The 20,270-nt window shown below is 43.4% G+C and overlaps 1 protein-coding gene across 2 annotated transcripts in view; it reads left to right on the top strand.

Moving 5' to 3' along the window:
• LOC138793232 (protein argonaute-3) overlaps positions 1-20,270 on the top strand; it is an 86,273-nt gene that overhangs the window by 60,606 nt on the left and 5,397 nt on the right. The window contains exons 9-17 of one of the 2 annotated variants that reach the window (XM_069971651.1): positions 3,903-4,022; positions 4,918-5,040; positions 6,257-6,390; positions 6,820-7,004; positions 12,704-12,863; positions 14,407-14,497; positions 14,597-14,791; positions 15,592-15,729; positions 19,125-19,226. In XM_069971651.1, coding sequence (XP_069827752.1) covers positions 3,903-4,022; positions 4,918-5,040; positions 6,257-6,390; positions 6,820-7,004; positions 12,704-12,863; positions 14,407-14,497; positions 14,597-14,791; positions 15,592-15,729; positions 19,125-19,226 — 1,248 coding nt within the window. The remainder of the gene's footprint in view (positions 1-3,902; positions 4,023-4,917; positions 5,041-6,256; positions 6,391-6,819; positions 7,005-12,703; positions 12,864-14,406; positions 14,498-14,596; positions 14,792-15,591; positions 15,730-19,124; positions 19,227-20,270) is intronic. The other variant, XM_069971652.1, reaches the window with a different exon arrangement.

Below are 20,270 nucleotides of genomic sequence, written 5' to 3' on the forward strand. Positions count from 1 at the left end.
TTAGTCCTGGGCTGAAGCACTGGAGACAGGCTGACCCACCCCCAGTGGGAGGAAACCCCTGCCCCTCTATGACAGTGCTCCATAAGAATCAATGGAGCCATATCATAGAGGGGTGGGGGTTTCCACCCACTAGGGTTGGGTCAGCCCGCTTCCAGTGCTTCAGCCCAGGCCTGATGGTACATTCACTTTAAGAATCGCCATATTCTGTTTTTGTAGACAAACTCATCCGCTCCACACTGGGTAACACCAGTAACACTGGTCCAGATAGACAGATTATAAATAGGATACTAAATGCTAAAAGTTATTATTAAAACAGACACAACATATAACACGTTTCGAAAATGTGCAGATTTTTTTTTTCTCAAGTGTTCCATGCTCTAACACCGTGTGTGTGTATGTGTGTGTGTGTGTGTGTGTATATATATATATATATATATATATATATATATATATAACAATACATGTAAGTACTGACATCATCCAGACAAAGGACAACAGGTGGAGGTTAATTAGTAAATAATCAGAGACCTCCCACTGCTAGGATCTCATACATCAGCACTATTATAATACACAGAGCATATATAAAAATTCACATAAAACATGCTCAAAAATTCATATAAGAGTCTAAAAAAAAACTATATAGAAAATCTCTCTCATATACTCTATTTCAGACCATGGCGGAGTATCTATCTAGGATTCTATATTGTCTCCCATAACTTCAAAATCCAAAAAGATTCACAGTTTATCAGCTGTCTGTATCTATTGCGTTGATCTTCTGGAATCTGCAGTAAGACAAGAAGTGTGAGATTAGCTGGATTGCATTGATATTTTATAAAGAAATGATTTGACACACTATGGGGAAGAAATGCCCTCTTATTATTAGATCAATGTTTATTCATGCAGGAGCGCACCGCCTGATTGGTGCTCCCCACATACTGTAATCTGCAGCTGCATCCAAGCAAATATACTACAAAGTGTGTACGGCAATTATAGGTGCCCCCTACCTGAAAACTTTCTCCCATAGTGTTAAGGCCCTATTCCACGGAACGATTATCGTCCGTTTTCGGCCAGACGATAATCGTCCCGTGGAATAGAGTGCAAAGATCATCCGACATCGTTCATGTCGGCTGATCGTTGCAGTCGCTTGTTTTTCAACATGTTGAAAAACAAGCGACTGCTACAGCAACGATCTGCTGCCGTCGCTCCGTTGAATAGGAGCATCGGCAGCAGACGCTGCTGTATCCTATGGGCTGCCCGGACGATCAGCGATCACCCGGGCAGCCCCCCCGCAGGTCCCCGCCGCCCCTCCCGCACTGTCCCGCTCGCTGCAGCCGCGTTGAATAGCGGCGGCAGCGAGCGGGGAACGAGGAGCAAACGAGAGCTGAGAGCGCTCGTTTGCTCCTCTAAACGACCCGTGAAATAGGGCCATTAGATGTGAACAGAGCCTGAGGTGTGGGAGGGATCCATTCACAACACATGCAGCGATGACTCTGACATCTCACTGTCCCCACCCTGCTACTCCCAATCTGTGCAGGGATAGAGGTAAATTCACACTGTTTGCGGAGGCGGCTAGGAGCCAGATAATTCCGCAGGTTTTTAGTTTTGCGAAAAATAATAATGGGATTTTTCGGGATAATCTTATTTAAGATAGAATCATTTAGCAAGACAGGCCATTTTTTTTGTAAGTATTTTTTTTGTATCCAGTGTGCAACAATTATATTCGGCAATAAAGCAATAACCAAAGTTTCCATTTTATCTTTATCTTTATTCATACTTTTATTTTTCATATTGGTTAAGGTTTCTGTCAGTGTGGTATTTTTATTTTTTTTGTAAGCTTTTTTCAGGATATCCTTTGGATACCCTTTACTTATAAACCTGTCCTGTAGGGTGCGCGATTGAAATCCCAATATTAGTTTTCGCAAAACTAAAAACCTGCAAAATCATCTGGCTCCTAGCCGGCTTCGCAAACAGTGTGAACTTACCTCTATCCCTGCACAGATTGGGAGTAGCAGGGTGGGGACAGAGAGATGTCAGAGTCATCGCTGCATGTGTTGTGAATGGATCCCTCCCACACCTCAGGCTCTGTTCACATCATACACAACGGGAGAAAGTTTTCAGGTAGGGGGCACCTATAATTGCTGTATACAGTTTGTAGTATATTTGATTGGATGCAGCTGCAGATTACAGTATGTGGGGTGCACCTCCTCCTTAGGCGGTGCGCTCCTGCATGAATAAACATTGATCTAATAATAAGAGGGCATTTCTTCCCCATAGTGTGTCAAATCATTTCTTTATAAAACATCACTGCAATCCAGCTAATCTCACACTTACTGTCTTACAGCAGATTCCAGAAGATCAACACAATAAATAAAGGTAGCTGATAAACTGTGAATCTTTTTGGATTGTCAGGTGGCTTCACACTATGGAATACACGCGGATAAGTTCCGGCGGATTCCATCGCTCGTACCCGCTCACAGCGGCACGCATCTCTGCCCATCCCATAGATTGAATTCTATGGGCGGGCGAATTCCACCGTCCGCTGAATGAAATGACTTGTCAATTCTTTTGGCAGACGGCGGAATCCATCTAGCCATAAAATGGTGTCTGTGGCACAGGCGGATATACGCGCCGCTGTGAGTGACAGAATCCGCCGGAACTTATCCATTTGGATTCTGTAGTGTCAACCCACCCATGCACTCTGACACCATATGGGTTAAATGAGACAATAGAGAATCCTAGACAGATACTCCTTCATGGTCTGAAATAGAGAATATGAGAAAGACAGGTTTTCTATATAGTTTTTGTTTTTTATAGACTTTTATATGAATTTTTGTGCATATTTTATGTGGATTTTAATATATGTTTTGTATATTATAAGGGTGGGTTCAGACTACGAAATTCTCGCGGATAAATTCCCGCCAAATTCCGTTGCCTGTACACGCTCAGGGCCGCGCGCCTCTCCATCTGTGCCATAGATACCATTTTATGCACGGGCGGATTCTGCTTTCCGCCGAAAGAATTGACGTGGAGCATGGAGCATGAGACACTTGAGAAAAAAAAAAATCTGCACGATTTACAAACGTGTTATATCTTGTGTCTATTTTAATAATAACTTTTAGCATTTAGTACCCTATTTATAATCTGTCTATCTGGACCTGTGTCCGGTGTAGAGCGGAGGAGTTTGTCTACTATTGTAATGAAAGTGGTCTCTGGGAGTGGCTGCGGTCCACAACTCATGCTGTTATGAGTAATGTGCCTCTGTTTGCACAACACTAAGAGGTGAGAACTAAAGATGAGGGAACCTGGAGCATGCTCGAGTCAATCCGAACCCGAACTTTCGGCATTTGATTAGCGTTGGCTGCTGAACTTGGATAAAGCCCTAAGGCTATGTGGAAATCATGGATATAGTCATTGGCTGTATCCATGTTTTCCAGACAACCTTAGAGATTTATCCAAGTTCAGCAGCCACAGCTAATCAAATACCGAACGTTCGGGTTCGGATCGACTTGAACCTCATCTCTAGTGAGAACCTCCAAAAGCTCATCTCTATTGGGCACTTGAGATTAGCCACAACCAAGCGTCATGTTCCGGTAATTTGCATATATGAGAAAAGAAAGGTATCTTTGTAAAGGGCCTTTTGTGTTACCTGTTGATGTGTTTAGTAAATCCTTTTGACTTCCTTAAGTGCCATTTTTTTTAAATCTCAAGGTAAGCACTAGCATATATAACTATTTCTTACCTGTCGAAGAAATCCATAGCCCTTAAGCCTATGAGTTTAGGTAGCAAACTTTTCTCTTCAGTCTGATTTTCTTTAGCTGATCTCCATTTTTTTTTTTTTTTTTTAGTACTTATATCGGTTATTTTTACTTGTTTTATGGTTAATTTTTGCTATTTACTCATAGGTCTGTAACATTGTAGCAGGCCAGCGGTGCATCAAGAAGCTGACTGACAATCAGACCTCCACTATGATCAAAGCGACAGCCCGATCTGCCCCAGACAGACAGGAGGAGATCAGCAGGCTGGTGAGTTATTTGTTTGGGCTGCAGAGAAGGAAGATTGCTGCCTATGTAGAATATTTACTGTGTTTAGTTTTCTGGCTTCTGCCAGGCTTGTAGATCCCACGCACTCTGTAAAAAGGAAGCGATTGTTGCCCTTTGTCTTTAGCGGATGCTGGTGTTTTTTTTCTATCCATTAGAATATATTAAATGTCTGAATCACCACAGTTTTTGGTAAATTTGCCTATATGTGTAAACATTTCTTCTTTAGGCTATGTTCACACACCATCAAATGAAGGCCATTTTTATTGGATGGCCGCCATTTAACGGCAAATAACAGCCATTATTTTAAAACAACACATTATTCATATAATAGCAGCTGTTATTTGCCATTAAATAAACATAGCCCTCAAAGGGGTACCCCGGGCGGGGTTTATTTTTAGGGTATGGCCAGGGAAGGGGTGGAAATAGAGGCCGCTGGTAACTTACCTCCTTGTTCTCCCGTCCGGCAGCCGCTTCCTGGTCTAAGCTGCGGCTTGAGACGTGACGTCTCAAGGTAGCTCAGCCATTCAGAGTCCTATGGTAAAAATTACTTGTTATCTATGTTCCTCGAGTCAGTACGAGAACAACGATATGCAACTTGTATAACTTTTATTTGATGGCTTTTCAAAAAAATGTAAACCTTTTTTTTTAAAAAAAAAACCCTAAATGTTCGTTAAAATTGCTCTATGACCAGGCTTCTAGTGCTTTTAATTTTTTGGTCTATGGGGCTGTATGAGGTGTCATTTTTTGCACCATGATCTGTACTTTCTATTGGAACCTTACTTGCATATATGCATCAGATCGTTTTGTATATATGTATGACTAGTAAGCAATGAGGGCTTTTTCACTCAATAATGGCTTATTCCGCTGTATCACTCAGGTTAGAAGTGCAAATTATGATGCTGATCCATTTGTTCAAGAATTCCAGTTTAAAGTACGGGATGAAATGGCACATGTGACAGGAAGAGTACTTCCAGCTCCAATGTTACAGTATGGAGGGCGAGTATGTTACCTTAAGTGATCAGTTTCTTCTCTGTCGATTATTTTTTTTAATGTATCTTATATGTAAGTTATTGTGTACAGTTAAACCTCTCTAAAAGACCACCCCCTTGAGAAGACAATCGCCTTATCCAGACCAGATTTGTGTGATGGATTTTTAGTCCACCAATTGTTATGCGTTGTGGCCATGTTCTTTGAGAAGACCACCTCCATAGTTGATCACTTTTTGAAGCAGGAATCCACATTACCCTTATATACACCACTTATCAGCTATCTGCAGGATTCATATCACAGGTCTGATCACTGGGCTGGGTCCTCCTGCATTCACAAGACAGAAGTCAATGTTTGAAAGGGGCAGCCACCAGGCATATGAGCCGCTGCTCCACTCAGCTCTGTGGGACTGATAATGACACTTGCTTACACTGTGCTGGCTAAATATTGGCGTGTGCTGGTGCCTTGTACCTGCGTTGCCTTCTCATTACAGCCGCTGCTAATGCTTTTGGCCCTTTCTCATTAGAGGCCGTTGACTCAATCACTGACCGAGATGGGACAGCTCTGCAGGCAGTGATTAGCTTAGCAATCTATTATGAAAGGGGGTGGACCAGAAGTGTCAGCGGTAGCTGCGGGGAGCAGGGAATGCAGGGAAATGGCAGGAGGACACCAGGAGTGTAAGTATAAAGCTGCTTATCATTACACTGTCATCCTCCACCAGCCACATATTGGTTTTGGCGTAGTGATGCACTTTCAACGGGCAATGATTTTTAAACATGACAACTAGATTTGGCAGATAATCGTTTCTTGTAATAGGGCCCTAAGACTTCGTGTAGATTAATGGATCACAGTTCCAGGGTCTCCTTAAATAAAAAAAATACAGAGTTACGCTTTACACATTACTTAAGTAACTGTTATGGTTTCTGCAAACGTATAAAAGATCGTTCAGGATAAGGCCCCGTTCCCACTGAGCAAAACTAGCAGAATTCTTCAGCGCGGACAGAGCAGGAGCACGCACCTCCCATAGACTCCCATTATGAGCGGGAGGCTAACGGCATTCCGCGGCGGACAATTCCGCCGCAGAATTCCACTAGTTTTGCTCAGTGGGAACGGGGTTTAAATTTACATGGCTTGCAAATTGTTAAAACCTCTGTGAATGTACAAACGTTGGACCTTTGTAACTTTATGCATCTGTTTTACATTTTCCTCTTTCCACCTTTCTTGTGAAGAATCGCACAGTAGCCACTCCAAGCCATGGGGTTTGGGACATGCGGGGGAAACAGTTTCACACTGGTGTGGAGATCAAAATGTGGGCCATCGCATGCTTTGCAACGCAGAGGCAGTGCAGAGAAGAAATCTTGAAGTAAGGCATTTCATGGGCTGGGCTTGGAGGTAACAGATAGAAATTAACTGTGTTTTCAATAGGGTTGCGGTAAACTAGTGGAAAAACTTCAGATTAGATTTTTTTTTCATGCCATTTTATTTTTCATGCCATTTTTTTAGTTCTATAAATAGCTGGACATGATTTTTTTTAAAAAAATATTGAATATTTAGGGTAAATACCTATTTTAATGGAGTTATTAGGATTGTACACTTGGGGAAATTCATAATTTATTTTAAGGGTAAGATGTAGTGTTCACATAGTATAATATTAGAACTCCTATTCAGTTTATTTTTCCAAAAATGTGTTTTTCTGGCAGTGCCTATGGTGAATTTGGTTCTCAAGCTTTAGTCTTTGTGAAGGTTCATTTATTTATCATTTATGACCTCCTTTTCATAATGTTTCCTGCAGAGGATTCACTGACCAGCTGAGGAAGATCTCAAAGGATGCTGGGATGCCCATCCAGGGTCAGCCATGCTTCTGTAAATACGCGCAGGGCGCGGACAGTGTCGAGCCAATGTTCAGACACCTCAAAAACACATATTCTGGGCTACAGCTTATTATTGTTATACTGCCAGGAAAAACGCCAGTATATGGTATGTGATCTTATAGGATCTTTGATTCATAGCTTACAGATCTTCATTTTTAAAATACTGTTATACAGTAGGTCTATGTCTATTGGGAGTGTGCAGTAAAAGAAATGTATGCCCCAGTGCATGGCAAAAATGTGTTGGGAACTTGAGTATTATGGTCAAGTGTTTGCACTACAAGATATGGAGTAAAAGGATGAATACCCCTGATCTTGCACCCTCAGGCTCCCACACATGTGTTATACTTCGGTTGTCTATATAGTGTGATAAAGGTCTAAGGTAGGCAGGTACCATTGCTTATCGAGCGGCGAAGGCACCATATCCGTATTGGACAAGGTAGTATTGCAACTTGAGTTGTATTTACTGGCAATAATTAGTTGCTACACAGACATTTTTGTACAGTGTTACAGAAGTAAGGTTGGGGGAGGGGTGAGGGGAGGTAGAGGGATGAGAGGATATGCTCTCTCGGGTTTTGTTTGTATTAAAAGTTACTTTTCTTTATGAAAAGTTGCAATAAAATGATTTAAAAAAAGAAAAAGGATTTGCACTACATATTCCTTGTAAAAAGAAATGAACACAACTCCAGCATGCTCAAGTCTGCTCACTCAGCATTTGAATACCAGTGGCTGATGAAGTTAGATGTATCCCTAGGAAGTCCTGGAAAACATGGACTCACTAGGGATGCATCTAACTTTGTCAGCTGCCAGTATTCAAATGCAGAGCGATTGGACTAAAACATGCTAGCCATCCGTTGCCTTTGGCTGGGTTCACACTGCGTTTTTGCAATCCGTTTTTTTCTGCTGAGAGGAGCTCCATCCAGGACCACAGATATTAGGGGGAAATAGCTTGCTAAATTGGGCAGAAACGAGCAAAAAAGACTGCCAAGGCACCAGTGACCCCCAAGACTTCTACAACTTCTTTACGCCTTTAGCCGACTTACACGGAGACATAGAGAGCCGCGACCCGGGACTGCCGCCATCTTGCTCCACGGCCTCACAGCGCTCACAGATGACAGCGCGGGTGACCGGGAGTCTGTACTGAGGGTCCACTCTGATACCCTACAGCAGCTCCCCTGGCCGTGTTTCTGCAAGGGACGCAGGAAATGTTGAGTCCGGCCTCAACACGTGTCCGCTCCCCCAGCCCAGCTTCCGGCGGGAAGAAAATGGCGCTGCGGCAGCAGGACTAACTGGAGCACCTGGAGCTTGACGCACCACCAGACGGACAGCAGGCAGCTACCTCCCATGTTGCAGGTGAGAAAGGGAGACATGGGCTAGGGAGCGATAACAGCAGGACACAGCTCCATGCACCTGAGGCTGCCGGCAAACGGGGGATAATGGCAGTGATCTGCAGAGCCCGATGAGAGACAGAAACTGTACGGGTCCCGGAACACCATCTGAGTGTACTAGAGCCACAGCTGCCTTGCCCCTGTCCTCCCAGTCTGCTTGTGGGAGTTCATACGCACAGTCACAGCTGCTTTTCACCCAGCAAGATAGCTGACCCTGTGGCTGCACATGGACCCCTGGACATGGGTGTTAGCAGGAACAACCAGCCCTCTATATCTCCTAGTGAGGAGGCGGCTGCCATTCTGCAAAGGCATCCTGAGCTGCGGGCTCTCCTGACTTTTCTCCCCTCTAAATCTGATCTTTGATCATTGGCCTGTGACCTTAAAGCTGCGTGGAGGAAGGATTTGAGGTAGTACAATCTGATATAAAAACGCTGCAAGCAAAGGTGCAAGACTTGGAAATGTTTAAAGAGACTATCCAGGACACAGTGTCCACCTTCCAAGAGTCTGTCAAATCCCAAGTCAAGCAGCAACGGCATGTTTTCTCGCATATGTATGATTTGGAAAATAGAAATAGGAGAAACAATGTCAGGATTAGAGGGCTTCCCGAGGCCACACGTACCCCGGATTTGATTTCTACCTTGACCGGAATTTTCAATATGCTCTTGGGAGATCCCCCACAATCACACATAGAAATAGATCGGGCCCACAGAGCCCTACGCCCTCCTAGTGCTGACCCCAACAGACCAAGGGATGTCATATACCGCATCCACTACTATGCGGTCAAGGAAAAGATTATGCAAAAAGCGCGTCTTGCCGGTGAAATAGACTTTGATGGGGCAAAACTACATCTCTTTCCGGACCTCTCCAGGAGGACTCTCCGTCTGCGTGCTGCAATGAAACCACTGCTTCATCTCCTTCAGACGAGGAACATTCCTTACAGGTGGGGCTTCCCATTCGCCCTCCAGGTTGTCCAAGGAGGGAAGATGACCACGGTCAAGGGGGCGTAGGATGTCCCGGAGTTTCTTTGTGCTCTGGACCTACCACCGATCTCACTTCCGGAGTGGGAAGCGATCCTGCGAGATCCCTACACGTTGATCTCTCCCACTGCCTTCCCTATGCAACGGAGAGGCCCCCTGTATTTGTCCCCTAGGCCTCAGCATTCCAGGAGACGCCGCCAATCCGAATCATGGTCGGGAATGGAGGACTGAACTGTTGCTTTTTGACACGTGAGACTGTTCTCCTACGTTGCTATGCCCGTGGCAGTATGCTGTTAGTTAGCGAGGCTTACTAGCCCCCGTTTGCGAGTGTCTTGAAATTATCTTTTCATTCCAGTTTGAAAGACCCCCTCATAATATGCGTTTAGTTAGGATGTATTATAGGTCTGCATATAGGTCCCCTTCCCTGTTTGCTGGAGGTGCAAAGAGTCTGCACCCCCCCAATAGTAGTTAGCTGGTTATATGCCAGTACCGAAGAGCAACTCATTGTTGCCATTTAGTTGTATGCTACTCATGTTACTGTGTAGCTTTTTTCAGTTTCAGTGTGTGTCTGTTCTTGTTCTTTCCCTCCCATTCTCCCAACCTGGTCCTCTCTTTTATTATTTTTTTCCTTCTGATATGCTGTCCCTTCTTGTGCATTGTGTCCCGATATGGCGTCACTTAAAGTAACTACCCTGAATGTTAAGGGTTTTAATATCCCGGAAAAGAGATCACAGGTCTTGTATGCAATGCACAAGATGGGTACTAAAATTTTGTGTGTGCAAGAAACACATTTTCTGAAATCACAGGTCCCTGCTTTTAAAAACAAGTACTTTCCAACCTGGTATCATAGTAGTAATCCCCTCGTTAAGACCAAAGGGGTGGCTATATTCTTCCACAAGTCAGTGCCATGCACTATCCTCGAGACCAGGGAAGACCCGGAGGCGAAGTATCTTTTTGTAGGTTGCTCCATTATGGGCCAGATATTTACCATTGCAACCGTTTATGCCCCCAATCATGGTCAGCAGACATTCCTTTCTAAGGTCATGGATGATCTGACGGACTTTGCACAGGGTGATATTATCCTGGGAGACGATCTGAATGTGGCCTTAAACCCGCAACTGGATACCTCCTCGGGTCGATCCTCATTCTCATATAATAAGATAAATAGAATGCAGCGATCTCTTCACTCACTGCAATTGAATGATGTGTGGAGATTACTGCATCCGACTGATAAAGACTATTCCTTTTATTCACATGTGCATAGCCTACATAGCCGAATTGACTATGTCTTTGTTAGCCACCACCTCTTGCCCCGAGTTGTCTCCTCGTCCATAGGAAACATAGTTCAGTCCGATCATGCACCGGTTCACTGTCTCCTTTTGCTGCCAACGGACGCACCCTGCACTTTTACATGGAAGCTGAATGAGTCTCTACTCTCTGATGCTCTTTGCTTGGCGGAGCCTAAAACCACTATTGCAAACTTTAACTTAGATCACGCCCATGACTCCACGACCACCCAGAATCAATGGGAGACATTAAATGTGTCCTACGGGGCGTTTTAATTCAGCATGCAACTAGATTGAAGAAAGCGGCTGCGGGTAAGCTTCAAAAATTGCTGGGTGACCTGCACGATTTGGAGACAAAACACAAATCCTTGCTGGAAGAGGACACGCTCAGGGCTTTACTCAAAGTACGCAGTGAGGTGAAGATGTTGTTAGACCGTAAACGCAACAGGCATAGGCAAATTTGTGCGAGCATGTACTATGAGTGGGGTGACAAATCGGGGAGACTGTTGGGGCTGGCGTTGAGAGACAAACTCGCCTCCCTACACATTCAGTCAGTGAAGAGTGGCTCCAGACCTGACCCCAGAGATTCTGGAGGCATTCAGGTCCTATTATTCTGGGCTCTACTCCCTTCCCTTGTCCCCCGATGCTACGCCAGGTGGTCTGAATGGGTTTTTGGAGCGCACATCTCTCCCTAAACTGTCCCCCGAGACCCTCTGCCCTGGAAGAACCATTTAGCCCCATGGAATTGGCCTTAGCGGTAGAATCTTTGCCCACAGGTAAAAGCCCTGGCCCGGATGGGTACACTGCCAAATTTTATAAGATACTCCAATCAGAATTATCTCCACGACTTCTCTCTATCTTTAACGCCATCTCGGACGCATCCCCCCTCCCTCCCACGTTTAACTTAGCATATATCACGGTCATACCTAAGGAGGGTAAAGACCCTAATCTGTGCTCCAGTTACCACCCCATCTCCCTCATAAACACGGATGCTGTATGCTAAGCTTCTGGCTCAGCGTCTGGCGCCTCTCCTGGGAACCCTAGTCCACCCGGACCAAGTGGGCTTTGTCCCAGTAAGAAGCGAGAGACAACACTCTTAAAACATTCTCGCTGCTACATAGGCTCAAAACATCGGGGGTCCCTTGGGTCCTATTTTCTTATCTATAATCTTGTCCCGCATGCGCTCCTACTCATTGCCTCTAAGCCACCTGCCCCTGCTTTTCAACGAGGGTGGAAAGGCGACCTTTCTCGCACACTGACTGACTCCGAGTGGGAAAAGGCTTTCTTTTTTTGTCACAAGTCTTCAGTGTCCACCAGGTACCAGGAAACGAACTATAAAATATTGTCCAGGTGGTATAGGGTCCCAACCCTTCTCCACTCTTTCTATCCTAATGTTCCTGACATATGCTGGCGCTGTCAGATGGATCAGGGAACTATGCTACATATCTGGTGGACGTGCCCGTGGCTACAGCCTTTTTGGCGCAAGGTGGTGGAGACAGTGCACAAGGTAAACGGGAGTTCAGTTACAATGTGACCCCACTGTCGCGCTGCTTATAGTACTGCCAGGGACACTGAAGTCTGCTAAAAAATCTATTGTGCGTTATCTTCTCTCGGCTGCCCATAGAGTTATCCCTAGAAAGTGGAAGACACCCGACAGTCCCACGGTGACAGACTGGTTTAAAGAGATAATGAGTATTTGCCGCATGGAAGAGCTGAGGGCGGAAACTAGGGGTAATGGGGTGGCAAAACTTTGGAGCCCATAGTCTGACTTCCTGCAAACCGCGGATTACCATACTTTGAATGTCTGACTGCACACTGGAAAATAACGTGCTTATAGCATCTTTAGCATATCCCTTTTCCGGTTTCTTTTTTCCTTTTTATTTTTGAGGACCGCGTTGGAGTTTCCCTATCCCTCCCCCCGCCTATCTGTAAAGCGTAAGGATGTATGTTTGCCTAAGTGGTCAGATCGCTACTGAAAACTGCGACTTGTTTTTCTTTACTCCTCATGTACCTGTTCTCCCACCTTTTTCCTTCTTCCCCATTTTTTGGTTTTGTACCCCTAACTGCTTATAAAAATGTTCTTAATAAAACTGAATATGCAAAAAAAAAACTTTTTCTTACATTCTCCTCAGTAATGGCCTTTATTTCTCCCCGCAGCTGAGGTAAAGCGAGTTGGAGACACATTACTGGGGATGGCAACGCAGTGTGTCCAAGTGAAGAATGTAATAAAAACATCTCCTCAAACCCTCTCAAATCTGTGCCTAAAAATCAATGTCAAACTAGGAGGGATTAACAATATTTTGGTACCACATCAACGGTAAGAACACCAGCACATAACTCTGTCTACCTTTTGTTGGCTCATTTCTAACAGATATTTGTCTCTGTTTCTCACTCTTGGATTTTTGTTTATTTTGGCTTTTTTCTATTTTCACTCTGTTGCTGTTAACATTCTTTGTGAAGACCCCAGACTAGCCAAAGGGGGGGAAAAAAATGCTCATCTGGCCAACCCCCTCCCCACCACCACCCCCGACAGTGCTGATTCTCCACAGATCAGCAGGTCCTGGTGCACATCTCAACCTACTTGAAGTGCCTGCTCAGCTGTCGGTACAGCTGGAATGGGGGACCACGCAGGTTGTGATGAGCAAACCTCGAGCTTTCTTAGGTTGGTCAAGTTGGATGCAGCCCTAAGGCTGTCTGGAAAGCAAGGATACAGCCATAGGTCATAGTCTGTATCCATGTTTTCCTGGACTTCTTAGGGCTGCATCCAACTTCTTCAGCCACTGGTAATCAAATGCCGAGAGTTCAGATTCGGATGAATCCACTCAAGGTTCGCTCATCTGATGTTAACATTTAGGATCTCCTTTGTTTGCTTGAGCAGAATGGTGATGCAGTTTGGCATTGTGTTCTCTAGATGTAGTATACCATCCCGTCGTTCCCAGTTGTGAAATGTGAATGTACTAATTGGTTTTCTGATACAGATAACCCCTGTCTATTTGCTGCTCTGGACCTCCACTCTCTCTGGACAGACCAAGTTCACCCATGCATGACGTGGCCACCGAGTTCCAACTGAAAGCTGATAACATGAAACAACCCTTGAACAGCAGCTGGTGTCCTGCTCATTACAATGGGTGCTACAGGGGTGACTAAACACCACTGTAGCAGCCATAGTAACCAGGGAAACTATCAGCAGTTTACAAGAATCTCCCTGTAGCGAATGGTGGGTTGAGGAGGAAGGTAATTTTTTTTTTTTTTTTACCTTTATCCTCTGCACCATTTCTGTCATATGTCGTTTTTCCTCTATGCTAAGTAGGTGTTTTGGTGCACGGTAGGCGGGCCAGGGGCCACCCTGCTATGCTGATATTTATTAGAAGGTGGAGGCCCGTGTACTGGGGGCGGTAGCCCTGTCCCCAGTGCAACTAAACGTTTACTTAGCATAGAACATAAACTGCTAAAGTCACAGAAACGGCACTAAGGGTGAAGGTAAGAAAAGCAACCTATAGACTCAGCGGCCCATGTCTTATAGAAACATGATAGTTTCCCCTAAAGGATGTTTATTTATTAACAACATCCCCCTTTTTATAATCCTGTATACCTTTGGGATTCTTTGACCTTTTGGCTTCAGTTCAGTTACTTCAACACCTGATATATGTATATAGCAACGTAAATTAGCTTGTCTTTTGACTTGTCCAGTGCATTGCACTGCAAACCTGCCTAGCTGCACTACAGAGTGATATGGAAGAAGAGGGGCCCTGTCAGTCAGTAAGGTTTTCTGGCAACAGCAGTGTAAGCTTGAAGTAGCAGTTGATATCCTGGTGTACACCTATTTGTAAGTTTATATTTGTATATAATATATATTTTAGGCCGTCTGTGTTCCAACAACCAGTCATCTTCTTAGGAGCAGATGTCACTCATCCACCTGCTGGAGATGGCAAGAAACCTTCAATTGCTGCTGTAAGTGCACTGCTGATTTGGCAAGGCTCATACTTTGTCCACAATACTAACAAAATATTTATGTAGTTTATGATTTGTAACCCTTGATATGTGTATTAGGTTGTAGGCAGTATGGATGCCCACCCAAGTCGATACTGTGCGACAGTGCGGGTACAGAGACCTCGTCAGGAAATTATCCATGACCTTGCTTCCATGGTGAGAGAACTTCTTATCCAGTTCTACAAGTCCACACGTTTTAAACCCACAAGAATCATCTTTTATCGTGATGGAGTCTCAGAAGGGCAATTCAGACAGGTCAGTGGAAATGTGTGTTTTTTTTGTTTCTTTATGATGTATAAACCATAAGTTTGAATCACATGCCAGTCTACACAGAAATGTTAGGAACTGCTGTCCAAAAGATTTCTTTTTTATTTAGCATGGAGTGACCTCAGTACTGCTAGTAAACTGTTTAAGACTTAGCGACTTGTTTCAGCAAAACAGGTTGAATGCCTGCACCTGCTATCATGAGGATAGTGTCCCCAAAATCCAGATTGACTCCATTAGACTGCACACCTCTTAGTAGCTCCTCAAAATCTCTCACTTGCACTTGCAAGGTTGCATTTACCAAGAGGAGAGCTGAGCAAAGTCCTTCTTATTCTTACCCAGTGATAACCATTCATAAAAGGCCACAACGAGTGTTATTCTTCATACAGGGCAAAGGAATTCACAGTTTCATACAGTGCAGGATAAACCATAAAATGATAGTGTGATATATAAGAGATACTGGTAATCCGGCACTTGCAGAGGGAAATGCTTTATTTGTAGAAATGCAATACATACAGAAACACCTTGGTGCTGTGACCCCACCAGAATTCGGACACGTTTAAAGAGCATGCGCGCTCTTGCTCACCGGAGATTCTTTTATCCCTGTGTATTTCTAACACTGAGGGTGCAAAAAGTCTGTCTGAAGGATTTTTTTTTCTTTGAGAAGCAGATTAATGGTAGGAAATATTTAATAAAGAAGTTGCTTTATTGCATTTAGGAGGAAAAAAATCTGTGCAAAAGTGCTACTACCGCCAAAGCGCTACAATGTAATGTTTTTTTTACTGTTTAAGCAGGTCTTATATTATGAACTGCTAGCAATCAGAGAGGCCTGCATAAGTCTAGAGAAGGATTATCAGCCTGGAATCACTTACATTGTGGTACAGAAAAGGCATCATACGAGGTTGTTCTGTGCCGATCGAACTGAAAGGGTATGTGGTAACTGTTCATAAAAATTTAGAAGGTCTGTGCTGTCCTACTAACAAATTTTTTAGCTATGAAACTAACATACTTAAAGAACAAGTTTTAACGCAAAAAATTAACATCGATATGTCCCTTTTGACTTGAGAAAATTTTTGATCAGTCATGGTCTGGGTGTCCAGGCCCCCACTAATCTCTAGGAAGAGAAGGAAGAAATGCTCAGCTGCACTGAGTGTGAGGCTCTCTAGAGATCAGTGGGGGTGTGAACACCCAGAACCAACCAGTCAAAACATTTGACATGTCAAAAGTTTTTGAGAATAACAATGACAATTTAAAAATTACTTCTTCCAGACATCAAGCCTTAAATCTAGTTACTCTGAAAAACAAATTTCTATTGTAAGAAACATGTTACACATTGTAAGAAACGCTAACTGTAAGGGTTACAGTGGTAACTTCACAGATCTGTTTTGAAATGGATCTTGAACAAATATTGATGTAGCCACTGATCCCAAGTCCTGACTTGATGGAAAAGGGTAATATGATATGGTGGGGAGGCTTTGGTGCAAAAAACTGAACAGCCAATCACACACCTACTGTTCATGAAGGCATGACTGCTTAGTATTATACTTGCACACTGATAAGGCTTCTATAGGGTGCCAGTCATATGGCCATGTGTAGTGTTGAGTGGATCGGTCTAACCGTTTGGGTTTAGCAATGTTCTCCGAACCTGAAAGGATCTATGCTTGATTCCCGGCGTATGAAGAAGTTGGATGTCGCTCTAGGGCTGCCAGGAACACAGATACAGCCTATGGCTCGAATAACCCTAATTTCCACCAAAGTAAATTGCCTCCTATTTTTCACAGATGACAGACAGGGGGTCTACACTATCTACAAACTTTGGTGGATATTTGTAGAAAACAAGCATATACCTTCAATGAGAAATGTGAAGCGTGGGGTCCTTAAGTCAATAAAAAATAATACACAACTAGATATTTGCAAATATTATTTCCACAACTGTATTCAAAAACAATTTTTTGTAACATTTCAGAGGATCATGCCTCCTTTCATGGACCTCAAAAGCATCCTAGCAAGATGCGACGACTAAATCCCTTAATGTGTCCGCACTCGTGGGTGTCATTAAATGTATATTACAAGGTTTGAGTCACTATGAAACTGTTACAAGTTTGTTAAAATCATTAAGAATTTTTTAATACAGTTGTGGAAATATTTGCAAACATCTGGTTGTGTCTATTTTTTTATTGACATAGAGGAGTTGGCGACTCCTATATTTGACAAGAGACACCTAGAGAGACTCGGTGCACTGAACTTATTTTCGTATCTAATCGTTGGGTTCTCACACGTTTTATTACCTCCAAGCTTACAGCTATATCAGTAAAACATTCCAGAGTTGATTATCTCACCAGCACTACTGGTCCCAAGTGTTTGTGCTCAGTCGGGTACGCAATCACATCTCATCAGTGCTCAGCTTAACACATAGGTCCATATACACTCACCGGCCACTTTATTAGGTACACCTGTCCAACTGCACGTTACCACTTAATTTCTAATCAGCCAATCACATGGCGGCAAGTCAGTGCATTTAGCCATGTAGACATGGTCAAGACAATCTCCTGCAGTTCAAACCGAGCATCAGTATGGGGAAGAAAGGTGATTTGAGTGCCTTTGAACGTGGCATGGTTGTTGGTGCCAGAAGGGCTGGTCTGGGTATTTCAGAAACTGCTGATCTACTGGCATTTTCACGCACAACCATCTCTAGGGTTTACAGAGAATGGTCCGAAAAAGAAAAAACATCCAGTGAGCGGCAGTTCTGTGGGCGGAAATGCCTTGTTGATGCCAGAGGTCAGAGGAGAATGGGCAGACTGGTTCGAGCTGATAGAACAGTGACTCAAATAGCCAACCGTTACAACCAAGATAGGCAGAAGAGCATCTCTGAACGCACAGTACGTCGAACTTTGAGGCAGATGGGCTACAGTAGCAGAAGACCACACTGGGTGCTACTCCTTTCAGCTAAGAACAGGAAACTGAGGCTACAATTTGCAAAGCTCATCGAAATTGGACAGTAAACCAGGACAGTAAACATTGCCTGGTCTGATGAGTCTCGATTTCTGCTGCGACATTCGGATGGTAGGGTCAGAATTTGGCGTCAACAACATGAAAGCATGGATCCATCCTGCCTTGTATCAACGGTTCAGGCTGGTGGTGGTGGTGTCATGGTGTGGGGAATATTTTCTTGGCACTCTTTGGGCCCCTTGGTACCAATTGAGCATCGTTGCAACACCACAGCCTACCTGAGTATTGTTGCTGACCATGTCCATCCCTTTATGACCACAATGTACCCAACATCTGATGGCTACTTTCAGCAGGATAATGCGCCATGTCATAAAGCTAGAATCATCTCAGACTGGTTTCTTGAACATGACAATGAGTTCACTGTACTCAAATGGCCTCCACAGTAACCAGATCTCAATCCAATAGAGCATCTTTGGGATGTGGTGGAATGGGAGATTCGCATCATGGATGTGCAGCCGACAAATCTGCGGCAACTGTGTGATATGGACCAAAATCTCTGAGGAATGCTTCCAGCACCTTGTTGAATCTATGCTACGAAGAATTGAGGCAGTTCTGAAGGCAAAAGGGGGTCCAACCCGTTACTAGCATGGTGTACCTAATAAAGTGGCCGGTGAGTGTAGGTATATATAAGAAGATTACATGCCGCCGCACTTCACCTTAAAAGCTTCATTTTTATTGTATCCAAAAACACATAAGGAATGCACACTCCCTGCCAACTGTTTCGCGCTATCAAGCGCTTCCTTAAGGCCTTGAGCAAGTGCTTGATGACGCGAAAGTTGGCAGGAAGTGTGCATGCTCTATGTCCTGTTATGTGTATTTGGATACAATAAAGATGAAGCTTTTAAGGTACGATAAAGATTACGTTTTTCCAGGATTGGGAAAGATTATTCCTATTCTCCCCTTACATATAAGAAACAAATTGAAACAGTGCTTTCACACCACATGGTACCTAGAGCAGGAAGAGGCTGGAGAGGATCCATCACAATTGACCGATGCCACAACACAAATAAGTATTATGCTGGTGATTTGGTGTCTAGCCGCCTTTCTCCTTTTCCAGGGACCCGGGTCCCTCGTCCCCCACCTCCCTTGTCTGGTATTCAGGATTACGGAACCTTCTAAATGGTAGAGAAAAGTATCTGCCGAAAAGATTGATTAATAAATGAAAACTGTTGTATGTATATCTTGCACCTGACTTAATTATAAATCCTTACTGTTTTAATGATTATGCCTTTTATATTCTCCCCCCCCCTTACTCTAACCCTATACTTAAGGTCATAGACAAATTTCTAACTATAATTTGCTTTCTTTGCATCAGGTTGGAAGAAGTGGAAATATTCCAGCTGGTACCACTGTGGATACAGACATAACACATCCTTACGAGTTTGATTTTTACCTCTGCAGTCATGCTGGAATACAGGTAGTAGTCAGTTCTGTCAGCGTACCACACTGCTAATCGCATAGGAATTTACCCCTTTTACTTCCAGTAGTTTTCAGATCTTTTTATTCTCTTTTAATCAGGACAGAATTAATTTAAAATGACAAAAAAATTACTATTAGACATATATTTATTCCAGGCATGCTTAACTCCTTCACATAAGCCATATATGTTGACTGACATAAAGGGGTGAATAGAGTCCGCTCCATAGGGACAGGGTCTGCTACTATGTTTATCAGACCCCTGGAGCTAATGACTGACAGTGGCAATCCTTAGAATGCTGCGAATGAGTGCTGGCAATGAATGACCTGTATGACAACGTAATTGTGGGAATAAAATGAAAGAGGAGTAAAATGAAAGTGCAAAAATCTCATTTTGTATGGTCCTTAAATGGTTTAAACTATGAGGTACATTCACTAAGAAGCCTAATTTCTGTGACTCTTCTAATGTGAACTTGTGTATATTTTGTTCCAATATACAGTATCTTGTGACTGATTTATTAAAATGTAGCACTAGGGAATGTGTCTAAGTAAAAAGTCACCAGAAGTGAATACTAAAAACAGGCAGATTAAAAAATAATTGCATCTAAAAATATTCACCTGTCAAATGCAGGTTCATAGATAGAACTTAGACCAAAAATGGGCAAAAAATGCCATTATTTACCTAAAAATAGGTGCAAAACACTTAATAAATTCCCCCCTATATCTTTTATTAAATATTCAATAAAAATCTTGGACAAAAGACCATCCCAATAAATATGGTAAACCTAATAGTATGGGTGGCCCAGGAATATAATCGCAATATAGGGGTATGACACAGAGGGGGCTAATATCCAACAATATGATGTAGTTCTCAAATATAGAAATATATTGGGCTGTCCCTTATAATTATTATATTATATAATAAGTAGGTAGTGAAAAATAACCCAGTATGTGTATGAGCAACAAGAGATCCTAGCCCAATAGGCACATAGCATGGGTTGGTTCAAAAGGACATTTACTGTAGCAATTGAGGGGCTATGAACCA

The sequence above is a fragment of the Dendropsophus ebraccatus genome, chromosome 5 (assembly GCF_027789765.1).
Source record: "Dendropsophus ebraccatus isolate aDenEbr1 chromosome 5, aDenEbr1.pat, whole genome shotgun sequence".
NCBI lineage: Eukaryota > Metazoa > Chordata > Amphibia > Anura > Hylidae > Dendropsophus > Dendropsophus ebraccatus.